This window comes from Hylobates moloch, unplaced genomic scaffold, assembly GCF_009828535.3.
Source record: "Hylobates moloch isolate HMO894 unplaced genomic scaffold, HMol_V3 SCAFFOLD_1, whole genome shotgun sequence".
Lineage (NCBI taxonomy): Eukaryota > Metazoa > Chordata > Mammalia > Primates > Hylobatidae > Hylobates > Hylobates moloch.
The window spans coordinates 216,565,385-216,578,787 of NW_026652276.1; the positions used below are offsets into that span (position 1 = coordinate 216,565,385).

At 39.0% G+C, this 13,403-nt stretch overlaps 1 protein-coding gene across 3 annotated transcripts in view; it reads left to right on the top strand.

The window, feature by feature from the left end:
- NUP205 (nucleoporin 205) overlaps positions 1-13,403 on the top strand; it is a 93,707-nt gene that overhangs the window by 15,488 nt on the left and 64,816 nt on the right. For 2 of the 3 annotated variants that reach the window (XM_058427035.1, XM_058427040.1), the window contains exons 3-8: positions 1,429-1,600; positions 4,057-4,201; positions 4,756-4,915; positions 5,593-5,821; positions 6,547-6,726; positions 12,668-12,843. In XM_058427035.1, the coding sequence (XP_058283018.1) occupies positions 1,429-1,600; positions 4,057-4,201; positions 4,756-4,915; positions 5,593-5,821; positions 6,547-6,726; positions 12,668-12,843 (1,062 nt within the window). The remainder of the gene's footprint in view (positions 1-1,428; positions 1,601-4,056; positions 4,202-4,755; positions 4,916-5,592; positions 5,822-6,546; positions 6,727-12,667; positions 12,844-13,403) is intronic. The other variant, XM_032761852.2, reaches the window with a different exon arrangement.

Here is a 13,403-nt window from a genome sequence, read left to right on the forward strand (position 1 = left end):
GGTACTTTAGTGGAGGGGATTCAAACTTGGGAAATGCTTTTCTTGTTGTTTGGCACTTTTCCTTTGTGTGTGTGTGTGTTTGTGTGTCAGAGTCTCACTCTGTCGTTCAGTCTGGAGTGCAGTGGTGCGATCTTGGCTCACTGCAACCTCCCTCCCGTGTTCAAGCAATCCTCCTGCCTCAGCCTCCCAAGTAGCTGGATTACAGGCGCCTGCCACCATGTCCAGCTAATTTTTTTGTATTAGAGACGTGGTTCCACCATGTTCGCCAGGCTGGTCTTGGACTCCTGGCCTCAAGTGATCTGCCGGCTTCAGCCTCTCAAAGTGCTAGGATTACAGGCATGACCCACCATGCCCAGTCTGGCACTTTTCTTTTATATACAGCAAGGAAGCCATCTAAGAACTATTTATGGGATTGTGTTACAAAAAATGGCTTTTAGCTTTTTAGCTTTTTTTTTTTGCTTTCTTTAGTAGAAAGAGCCCCAGCCTGGGAGCCAGTTGAGCTGATTTCCAGTCTTGGCTGTACCACTGAGAGTTTTATGACCACAGACAAGTTACTTGACTTAGCTGGATGTCGGTTTTTCTGTCTGCAATAGAGGAGCTAGATTCAATGACCAATGTGTAACCTTTAAGTTCTGAAACTTTAGATTTTATGATCTATCAGGTAATTCTATACTGTATGTCATATGTTAAATATTTGCACCAAATTATCTTTTAGGAAATAAGACCACATTTTATATAACATTAATAAACTGTTACTTGCTCTACTAATTAAACAGTTCATATATCCATTTATTATGTACCATTTGAAGACCTTATTATTATTATTATTATTATTATTTTTTTTTTTTCTTTTTTTTTTGAGACGGAGTCTTGCTCTGTCGCCCAGGCTGGAGTGCAGTGGTGCAATCCTGGCTCACTGCAAGCTCCGCCTCCCGGGTTCACGCCATTCTCCTGCCTCAGCCTCTCCGAGTAGCTGGGACTACAGGCGCCCGCCACCACGCCCGGCTAATTTTTTGTATTTTTAGTAGAGACGGGGTTTCATCATGGTCTCGATCTCCTGACCTCGTGATCCACCCGCCTCGGCCTCCCAAAGTGCTGGGATTACAAGCGTGAGCCACCGCGCCCGGCCATTTATTGAAAAGTTCTGTAGAAACTTGAAAAATAGTATGCTATTTTGTATATTTTCTCCAAAATTTTCAGATTAGAGTTTAGCAGTCACAGTTATTGAGAAGGTAGCATTGGAATAAAAAGTTTAAGGTTATGCAAAATATTACCTCATAAAAGTCTGTTCTAAATTACCTGATAAGAAATACTTCTGTTTGTCATGTTACCAGGCTGAATTATCATGAATAAGCTTCTGTAGGTAACACTTCGGAACCTTGTCTCCAGTGTGCTATTTTCATAACAATTACAATTTTCTCATTGTAGCCAAAAAATGTTCAACAGCATGAGAAGGTTCAGAAAGCCAGTACAGAGGGAGTCGCCATTCAGGGTCAACAGGGAACTAGACTTCTTCCTGAACAGCTCATTAAAGAAGCCTTTATTCTCAGTGACCTTTTTGATATTGGAGAATTGGCAGCTGTTGAGCTTCTTCTTGCTGGTAGGTTGACATTTAATTGAAACAGTGGTAAAATAATGCAAAATTATAAAATCACTCATAGTTTAAAATAGTTTATTGTTTAGATTCTATCATAGTTTCTAAGGATGCAATTTGGTAAAACCATATTCAAAATATTGCCTTTTTTAATCTTTGTGGTTTTTTTTTGAGACAGAGTCTCGCTCTGTTGCCCAGGCTGGAGTGCAGTGGCGTGATATCGGCTCACTGCAACCTCCACTTCCCGGGTTCAAGTGATTCTCATGTCTCAGCCTCCCGAGTAGTTGGGATTACAGGCATGTGCCACCATGCCCGGCTATCCTTTTTTAACCTTTGATTGAAAGGAAGGCTTCAGCTTAGTGATCAGAATTGTTAAAGACATCTCAGAAATTTTATAGCACAAAGCATTTACTGTCAGTGAGTAGGCAGGTAAGGTCACCACTTTTTTGGAATTTCCTTTTGAGAGAGTAATTCAGATAATCCATGAATAGGTAAAAAAAGAGATGATTTCAATAATACAGAGTACTAGGAAGAAAATAAAATAAAGCAGTGGGATATAGAGAGGTGGAGGCTGGCTAGGGCAACTCTAAGTAGGGTCCGTAGAGAAGGCCTTTCTAAGATAGGGTCATTTGCCTTGAGACCCAAATGATGAGAAGGTGCCAGCCACCCAGACCTATTGGGTAAGGCTTTTCCAGGCAGAGCAGGCAGCCAGTGCTTGAGGTGGGAATAAAGGCGTGAATAAAGGGAATAAAGGATAAAAAGACCATTGTGGCTAGAGCATCATAAATGAGAGGGAGAGCAAAGGAAGATGCAGATACAGCAGGAATCAGAGCGTGTTTGGTTTTGCATGATATGAAAGGTATTTGGATTTTATTCTAATTGCAATGGAAAGTTGTTGATGAGGGCTTTAAGCAGAGACATTACATAATTCATTCTAACTCTGAAATTATTTCTCTGGCTGCTGTGTAGAGAAAAGAGAGAAAAATTTCTATACTATAAGCAGTTTGTTTTAATTATAATGGAGGAGTCCTTTGAAGAAAATATGGGCATGTCAGTTGAACAAAAGTTTAATATGTCTAAAAATAATATACGGCTGCCAAAATCCTTTTTGACCTAAGACTGCATTAAAAGAAGTATGATATTGAGAATGAGGGGGATGTTCACTAGACATGCGTGAGTTTTGAGTTTAACTCAGAACTTTCATTTAACAAACATTTCTTCTATACCTACCATGTGCCAGGCGTGGTGTTAATTATATCACTCCAGTGATATAAAGATGAATAAAATCTCAACTAGTGTAAATAAGCTCATACTCTAATAATTGAGAATGATGTGGAAACAAATTATTTTGACACAATTAAGTACAATTAATGCAGTTTTGTGCAAGATTTAGAGATGGTCCAAAGAGATTTAGAGATGGTATTAGATGGACCTTGATTGTACAGAGAACTCTTAACAACATCATGAAGTTTAAGGTAGATGTTGCAAAATGAGTAAGCATACATCAGGTGGAATAGGTGGTTATTTGGGAGGATGAGGGGCATCCAGGCAGAAGAAATTGCCTGTGCAAGAGGGTGAAGCAAGGTGATGAATTTGGGGAACAGAAAGGAGTAGAGTGGAGGAGTAAGTGCAGTAAGGGGAAAAGAAAGCTATAGGAAATGAAACTGAAACTCTGGGAAAAGTACTCTAAAAACAAAGTGAAACTTAGCCAGGCGTGGTGGCTCACGCCTGTAATCCCACCACTTTGGGAGGCCAAAGCAAGTGGATCACGAGGTCAAGAGTTCAAGACCAGCGTGGTCAACATGGTGAAACGCCATCGCTACTAAACATACAAAAATTAGCCGGGCGCTATGGCAAGCGCCTGTAATCCTAACTACTCAGGAGGCTAAGGCAGGAGAATTGCTTGAACCTAGGCGGCAGAGGTTGCAGTAAGATCGCGCCACTGCACTCCAGCCTGGGCGACAGAGTGAGACTCCATCTCAAAAAAAAAGGTAGAACTCATTCAAAGGAGAGTAGTTAAAATGGTGACTGAACTTGAATTATAAAAAGGTTGTTTATTCAGAGAAGATTCTGAGGGAAGAAACTTAGAAATATTTGAAAGATTCCATATGAGATGGTAAAATGGGCATTGAATAAAATTAAATTTAGTGGACAACAGTGAGACCAAAAGATTCTCACCCAGTATGCAGAAATCACAGGTAAGTGTAACAGTTACAAATTGAGAGTTTGGAAAATGGTGAATTCCATGTCTCTGCTGGTGTTTAGGGATAAGTTGGATGGCCCTCGAATATGTTGAGCAAGAAGTTAGACAGTGGATGGATGTTTGTAGTAGAGGACCCCAGGGCCCCTTGAGCCCTGAGCTACTGTGATTCTTTGAACTGAACATTGTTATATTGATTTTTGTCTCTTCCTAAACACATATGTGTTTATTAACAATATTATTTCTCAACTTCCTTTTTTAGGAGAGCATCAGCAGCCACATTTTCCTGGCCTTACCAGAGGATTAGTAGCTGTTCTTTTGTACTGGGATGGAAAGCGATGCATTGCGAATTCCTTGAAAGCCTTGATACAGTCTAGACGGGGAAAGACATGGACCCTAGAACTCAGGTCTTTTTACTTCTTGGGATTTCAGGGGTTAATTTGAAATTACTTGAAGTATGACAATATTTCCCTTATTATATACAATCTGAGCAATATGTAACATAAGCTGAGTAGTATACTCCCTTATTCTGCCAAGACAGATGTAACAATTTAAACCTATTTTATTGTGTTTATAAATAAAAAATAATTTGGACCCAGGTGCAGTGGCCCAAATTATTTTTGGATTACAAAGTGCTAGGATTACAGATTACAGTCTTGAGCTCAGGAGTTTTAGATCAGCCTGGGCAACATGATGAAATCCCATCTCTACAAAAAATAGAAAAATTAGCTGGGCATGATGGCATGCACCTGCAGTCCCAGCTACCTGGGAGGCTGAGGTGGGAGAATGACCTGAGCTTGGGAAGTCAAGGCTGCAGTGAGCCGTGATCACGCCACTGCACTCCAGCCTGGGTGACAGAGCAAGGCCCTGTCTCAAAAAAAGAGCGTTTGCTATACCTATTATTATGAAGAAGCATAAACAATATTGTTTAACATAGTTGATTGATTTCTTTTCATTACAGTCCAGAGCTGGCTTCCATGACAACACGCTTTACAGATGAGCTGATGGAGCAAGGATTGACTTATAAAGTTCTTACCCTGGTGTCACAGATTGATGTGAATAATGAGTTTGAGAAACTACAGCGAGAGAGAGGTTTGGGCAGTGAAAAACATCGCAAAGAGGCAAGGATTCAGTGAAATCAATTCATGAGTTGTCTGTCAAATCTCAGAGGCAGTAACATGGCAATTAGAATATTCATTTTTTCAAGATGAATTATGTAGCTGACACCATGCCTGATTGCCACTTTTCTTTTTTTTTTTTGTTTTTATTATTTTTCATTGACACAAAATTGTACATATGTATAGGGTACAGTGGTATTTTGATACATATGTATGATATGTAATAATCAAATCATAATTAGCATATCCATCACCTCAAACGTTTATTATTTCTTTGTGTTGGGAACATTCAAAATTCACTGTACTATTGTTCGACAGTACAGTATACAATAAATTGTTGTTAATTGTAGTCAGCTCATAATGTATATTAAAGTTTGTAGTCAGCTGTGTCCATAAAATTGACTTGCAGTTGTTTCAGCTTCTGTATAGTCATTTATGTGCCATTCTAGCTCTTTTTATGAAATGAACAAGAAATTGGTCATCCCAATTTCTTAAGGAACTTAAGGATAAGGAATAAACAATAGGATTTGTTCAGAATTCCAGAGGTGACATCTTAGGATCACTTGTGGGTTTAGATAGGTTTTTTTATTAGCCTTTGTAAAAGGTGGTTTGTACTTTGGAATAAGACCAGGCTTCACTGTAATTTATTTATACTGATAGTCATATGTTTTTATTTCTAGGTTTCTGATCTCATTAAGGAGTGCAGGCAGTCTCTTGCAGAAAGCCTTTTTGCCTGGGCTTGCCAGTCACCCTTAGGCAAAGAAGACACTCTCCTCCTCATTGGACATTTGGAAAGAGTGACAGTTGAGGCTAATGGCTCACTGGATGCAGTGAATCTGGCTCTTCTTATGGCGCTTCTATACTGTTTTGATATCAGTTTTATAGAGCAAAGCACAGAGGAACGAGATGGTATCGAGTTTTATACATTTTCCTACATTTAAAAAATCAGATTTAAAATTGGGATAACATTTAAAAAAGGTGATATTTTAGCTACTAAGATAGACTGCTCTGTTCCTTTGTTTGCAATCTGTTCATATTTGAATATTTATATATAAGATCACATTTAAAAAACAGCTGGAGTCCTGTTAATTATTTCTGTTTTTTGGAGGGATTTGGAATGGAAAGTATTAAAGCATATATTATACATGTTCATGATTGCACATGCCTTATTTACTTAATTGCTTGTTTCTTTACCATTCATTTACATTTTCAAACTTTTTATTAAAACATTCTGAGAGACAGTGACTGTCATTTCAGTAATGTTATCTTTGATCTGTGTTTTCTATGAAGTAAATAAGATTTTTATGATCTTTAGATAGCATGATTTCTATTTTAGAATATATGTGCAGAAAAAATGAGTGTCTAACTTTTTTCTAGTTTATTTGTAGTACACTTATAAAAATAACTGAAAATAGTGAAATTGAAATTTAGGATTATTGTCATTTTCTTTTTTTGTTTTTAGTATGTGTACAATCAACAGTAGTGTACCTTTTGGTATATAGAAATTAATGTTAATTGGTCATTATTCTTCTGTGAGAATGCTCAGATTTTCTGACTTTTGGACATTATTCCTGTGTATCAGAAGTGAGAATTTATCTGGTGATCGGTAAAGTGGTCTATTTTTGTGTTTTCAGATATGATTCATCAACTTCCACTCTTGACAGAAAAACAGTACATTGCAACAATTCACTCTCGTCTTCAGGACTCACAGCTTTGGAAACTGCCTGGGCTCCAAGCCACTGTTAGACTTGCCTGGGCGCTGGCATTGAGGGGAATATCCCAGCTACCTGATGTGACAGGTGAATTGATTGTAGGTAATTTTGTTATGAGAAACAGCATGTTAGCACTTAATGACATTTTTGGGAAGGAGTGTTATCCTTGACATACATAAGCATAAGCATAGGAAGATATCCAGAGTTGTATTAAATGAAACCTTTAGTGTAGTAGTGAAATACAGACTTTTTTCTCTTTGTCTCTCAAAAATGTTATATGAAATACTGTTTCCCATTCTTGGAGCCACTGACAATGCTCTTTTACCTTCAGGGTATGAGTTTAAAATGTGGAATGACAGTGTCACATTAAATGTTTTTTGTTGTTTTTTTTTTGAGATGGAGTTTTGCTCTTGTTGCCCAGGCTGGAGTGCAATGGCGCGATCTCAGCTCACTAAACCTCTGCCTCCCGGGTTCAAGCACTTCTCCTGCCTCAGCCTCCCAAGTAGCTGGGATTACAGGCATGTGCCATCACACCTGGCTAATTGTGTATTTTTAGTAGAAACGAGTTTCTCCATGTTGATCAGGCTGGTCTTGAACCCCTGACCTCAGGTGATCCACCTGCCTTGGCCTCCCAAAGTGCTGGGAGTACCACGCATGAGCCATCCCATCCGGCCTTAAATGTTTTTTAAAATTAAAATATACTATTCCTTTTATTTTTATACATTTTCCTTCTTGATTTGTTCACAAACTAATTTTTCACATTGTGTCAAATTAAAAACAATTATTTTTCCATACAGTGTATTAAAAAGGAGATATTTGGATCAGTCAAGAACAGATGTGGAATCCCAACTTTTCTTTTTTGTGGCCCAGGCTGGAGTGCAGTGGCTCGATCCCGGCTCACTGCAACCTCCGCCTACTGGGTTCAAGTGATTCTCCTGCCTCAGCTTCCTAAGTAACTGGACTACAGGCACATGCTACCACACCCGGCTAATCTTTTGTATTTTTAGTAGAAACAGGGTTTCACCATGTTGGCTGGGCTGGTCTCAAACTCCTGAGCTCAGGTGATCCACTTGCTTTGGCCTCCCAGATTGTTGGGTTTACAGGCGTGAGCCACCGTGCCTGACCAGAATACTGACTTTTAACAGCCTGTTAACTCACTGTAGCATATATTATTCTGCTATTTACATTTACATTGTTTAATTGTCATATTAGTAGGGGTTTATTCTAACAGAATGAGAACCATACGTGGAACACGAAGCCCAAAGAATTGTCGTTGTCTGTATCTTTTTATGGTAAATCTGGAAAGGCTTTATTCAAGTTTACAATTTATGTCAGTTTTCTAATCCTTAAGTATCAACAGATTCTAGTATCTTATCAATTGTGTAATTCCAGAACATTTTGTTTTCACTAGTGTCATGCTGCTCCCAAGGTGTTTGCAGAAAGCTTTTTTTGTGTTAGGAGTCTTTCTTTGGCCACTTAATTTCTATCTGTCTATCAATCTATATATCTAAATGCTGATAGCGAATTAGACTTTTACATTCCTGTACAAATTCTGTTTCTCACCTGTACGTACCCTCTTCACTTATAAGTCTTATTTCACTACTTTTCTGACATAAAGTTACCCTTTAACCTTTGAAGTGGCTATGTGATAGTTAATATCTTCTTTTTTTATTTTGGAGGTGGAGTCTCGTTCTGTTGCCCAGGCTGGAGTGCAGTGGCATGATCTCAGGTCACTGCAACCTCTGCCTCCTGGGTTCAAGCAATTCTGCCTCAGCCTCCCGAGTAGCTGGGACTAGAGTCGCACGCCGCCACACCCAGCTAAGTTTTTGTATTTTAGTAGAGACGGGGTTTCACTGTGTTGCCCAGGCTGGTCTCGAACTCCTGAGCTCAGGCAATCTGCCCACCTTGGCCTCCCAAAGTGTTGGGATTACAGGCACAAGCCACCATGCCTGGGTGTGATAGTTAATGCATTAACTATATAATATAGTTATACATAGATAGTTATTATAATATTATGTAATATAGTCACAGTCTTATGCTATAATTGCCCATACCACTGCACTAGTTTTGAAAGGTTTAATAGAATATGCTATAGTTTGCTGTAGAATAATAGTAAAAATAGGTTAGGAATCACAGCCCTAGTTTCAAGTCCCAGATCTTTGGCTACTTAAATCTCTTTGATTTTATATGCTCATATCCTTTTATAAGCTTTAATAGTTAGGGGTATTATAATTAGAATTTTTAAACTATAAAAATTTTCCTGTTAATTTGCATTTTAAAAATTGTTAGAAAAAATGACTAGCTTGTGTTATTTTGCAGAAATGGTCACTTCTTGAAATAATCCAGACGAGTTTTAACTAAGATCTCCAATTTGAAAAATTGGTTTCTGTTCTCTTCATAGACTTCTGAAACTTTTATCAAATATGTTTATTATGTTATTCTATAAAAGGCATGAAGCCAGGTGCAGTGCCTCATGCCTATAATCCCAGCATTTTGGGAGGCCGAGGTGGGAGGATTGCTTGAGCCCAGGAGTTCATGACAAACCTGGGCAATGTAGTGATTAACCTCATCTCTCCAAAAAATTAAAAATTAGCCCAGTGTGGTGACATGCACTTGGCTGTAGTCCCAGCTACTCAGGAGGCTGAGGCAGGAGGATCACTTGAGCCCAGGAGACAGAGGCTGTAGTGAGCTTAAATTGCTCCACTGCACTCCAGCCCGGGTGACAGAGTGAGATCACATCTCAAAAAAAATTAAAAAAACAAGCATCGGCCGGGTGTGGTGACTCACGCCTGTAATCCCAGCACTTTGGGAGGCTGAGGCAGGTGGATCACTTGAGGTCAGGAGTTCAAGACCAGCCTGGCGAACGTGGTAAAAGCCCGTCTCCACTAAAAACACAAAAAATTAGCCGAGCATGGTGGTGCGTGCCTGTAATCCCAGCTACTTGGGAGACTGAGGCAGGAGAATTGCTTGAACCTAGTGGGTGGAGGTTGCAGTGAGCTGAGATCATGCCACTGCACTTTAGCCTGGGCGACAGAGTGAAACTCTGTTTCCAAAAAAAAAAATCAACAAAAAAACCAAGCATCTTTGTAATTTCACTAAGCTTTACAGAATTTTAGCATACTGTTTTTAGGCATTGAAACTCAATTTATATTAAGACATTAATGATGCCTTATTACCTAAATGGTCTTCAAGAAGTAATTTTTGGCTGGGCATAGTGGCTCATGCCTGTAATGTCAGTGCTTTGGGAGGCTGAGGTAGTCAGATCACTTGATGTCGGGAGTTCAAGACCAGCCTGGCCAACAGGGCGAAACCTTGACTCTGCTAAAAATACAAAAATTAGCTGGGTGTGGTGGCACATGCCTGTAATCCTACTTTCTCAGGAGGTTGAGGCTGGAGAATCGCTGAAACTGGGAGGCAGAGGTTGCAGTGAATCAAGATCGCACCACTGCACTCCAGCCTGGGCAGCAGAGTAAGACCCTGTTTCAAAAAATATAAAAGATGTAATCTTTGAGTTGACTCTCTTTTAATTCCAGTGTTTTTGAATTCAAGTAAAGTTTTGAAAGAATTTGTTATTGTTATTAAAAATATTTAATAATTAGTAATTTTAGTAATTGTTATTACTAGTCATACTAAAGAATAAAGAAAATATTTTATTCTCAAGGATTTTGTATAATATGGGTAGATATGCAGGTTTTTGTTTGTTTGTTTGAGATAGGGGCTTCCCTGTTGCCCAGGCTGGAGTGCAGTGGTGTGACCATGGCTCAGTGGCCTCAACCTTCAGGACTTACGTGATCCTTCCACTTCAGCCTCCCAAGTAGGTGGGACCACAGCTAATTCTTTGATTTTTTTGTAGAGATGAGGTCTCACTATGTTGCCCAGGCTGGTCTTGAACTCCTGGGCTCAAGCAATCCTCCTGTCTTGGCTAAGTGTTGGGATTATAGGCATGAGCCACCACACCTGGCTGATATGCAGACTTTATTTCAAAATACAAAACAAAACATTAAAAAAACAGGCCAGGCATGGCGACTCATGCCTGTAATCCCAACACTTTGGGAGGCCGAGGCGGGTGGATCGTGAGGTCAAGAGATCGAGACCATCCTGATCAACATGGTGAGACCCCATCTCTACTAAAAATACAAAAAGTTAGCCAGGTGTGGTGGTGCGTGCCTATAGTCCCACCTACTCGGGAGGCTGAGGCAGGAGAATCTCTTGAACCTGGGAGGCGGAGGTTGCAGTGAATTGAGATCGTGCCACTGCACTCCAGCCTCAGTGACAGAGCGAGACTCCATCTCAAAATAAATAATAAATAAAATAAATAATAAAAATAAAATACTACAAATCATGTTTTCCTCTGTTTGAGACTATCTTGGCTTTTATCTGTTCCTGGCCCTTTTCAAGGCAGTGAAAATGTACTTTCGGTAACAGACTATGTATTTGGTCTGTATGACACTCAAACAGAATAGGCTGTGTAGTAGTCTTTTTCAAAGCCAGATTGCCACACAATTACCTAGCAATTTTATATTCAAAATTTAAAAGCAGTAATCAGCAATATGTTTCTTGATGGAAAGATACACCATAACCTATGACATACTCTTAATAGTTGAATGTAAGTCAGATTAAGTCATTCTAGATCAAGCCACTGCACCCAGCTGAGGAATTAGTTTTAAAGATATGATAATGGCCAGGCGCAGTGGCTCACACCTGTAATCCCAGCACTTTGGGAGGCCGAGGTGGGAGGATTACTTGAGGTCAGTAGTTCCAGACCAGCCTGGCCAACATGGTGAAACCCTGTCTCTACTAAAAATACAAAAATTAGCCAGGCGTGTTGGCGCACACCTATAATCCCGGCTGCTTGGGTGGCTGAGGCCTGAGAATTGCTTGAACTGGGAGGGAGAGGTTGCAGTGAGCTGAGATTGTACCACTGCACTCCAGCCTGGGTGACAGAGCGAGACCCTGTCTCAAAAAATAAAATAAAGATACGATAATGGTGTTGTGTGTGAATATGTAGTGAATTTTTACTTTTGCTTTCTTTTTTTTTTTTTTTTTTTTTTTTTTTTGAGACAGAGTTTTGCTCTTGTTGCCCAGGCTGGAGCGCAATGGCATGATCTTGGCTTACCGCAACCTCCGCCTCCTGGGTTCAAGCAATTCTCCTGCCTCAGCCTCCCCAGTAGCTGGGATTACAGGCATGTGCTACCACACCCGGCTAAGTTTTTGTATTTTTAGTAGAGATGAGGTTTCTCCATAGTCCCGACCTCAGGTGATCCGCCCATCTCAGCCTCCCAAAGTGCTAGGATTACAGGCGTGAGCCACCCCGCCCGGCCTTGTTTCTTAAGTATATTTTTGAGTTGTACACTGCAAATACTTACTGGTAAAATGTTAAATTGGAATTTGCTTTAATGAGATATGTATGAGTGCAGAGGGGGAAGATATATATGAGGTAAGATTGTCCATAAATTGGTAGTATTGAAACAGGTGATGAGTATGTAGAGGTTTATTATACTTATTTTTAGATATATATTGGATATTTTCCAAATAAAATATAAAAAAATTACAGTTAGACAAGTTTACATTCAAGTTAAAATTTAGTTTTTAAATTTTAGCTACCTGGTTACCAAATTAGGACAGTTACTTACCTATTCATGTTCAGGTTTTGGTCTTGGATTGAACACTTTTCAGATGACCCATGAGATTTCATTGGGATTAAAGTCTTAACATCATTTTAATATGTGAATGTTTGGATGATAGCTCCCTGACTACATCAGTGTTGCATCACACATCTCTAAAATAATTTTCATTAGTTATGTTATTATTTCAAAGAGTATGTATTTTTCTAATACACATTCAGAGTATATTGTTATTTGGGGTGTATGAGTTCTTCAGGGTTTATGAGTCAATTACAGTTATATATAGTCTCATCTTGTGCACAGCACATGCTAGAAGGCTGGGAAGATGTCTGAACTATCAGCGGAGTATTATGAGATATAATTACAATCTGGGTTAATGACTTTTCCTCCATGTACTGTGTTTTAAAATCTATTTCTAGCTCTGGCAGAATTCACAGAGGCAGATGAAGCAATGGCAGAACTCGCAATTGCTGACAACGTTTTCCTGTTCCTCACGGAATCTGTGGTGGTATCGGAATACTTTTATCAGGAAGAATTTTATATTCGCAGAGTCCATAATCTCATCACAGATTTCCTTGCACTTATGCCAATGAAGGTAAGTGTAATAATGTAGGATGAGTAAATAGTAGAAGAATTTTATAAAATAATTTAAAACTGATTAACTAGATTTATGTTTTGGAAACTAATAAAAATTTTTAATACAGACTAAAATTTGCCAGTAGCTGTATTACATCTTGTGAACCAGTTTGTGACTCATGAAATAAGTCATGAGTCTCTACAAGGTATCAGAACATACCTTGTAGAATTTCAGTTGTATTAAATTTGTTGAGGTTTGTTTTATGGTTCAGAATATAGCCTGTCTTGGTAAATGTTCTGTGTACACCTGAAGAGAGGACACATTTTGCTGTTGTTCTATGGAAATAAGTCCTCTTAACTGGGGTAAGTCAGTAGAAAGAAATATTTGACACTGTGAATGGTTTATAAGTGAGAAAGTAATTAAATGAAAATGCTTCTGTGAGTAGAAAATTACTAACCTCATGTTGCCCTAAGGATTAGTGCTAAGGTTGCTTTATTTAATATTTTTATACATGATTTGGAAGAGGCACAGTGGAAAAATTGCATTTTACAGATAATTGTAGTCTTGCTCTATTGCGC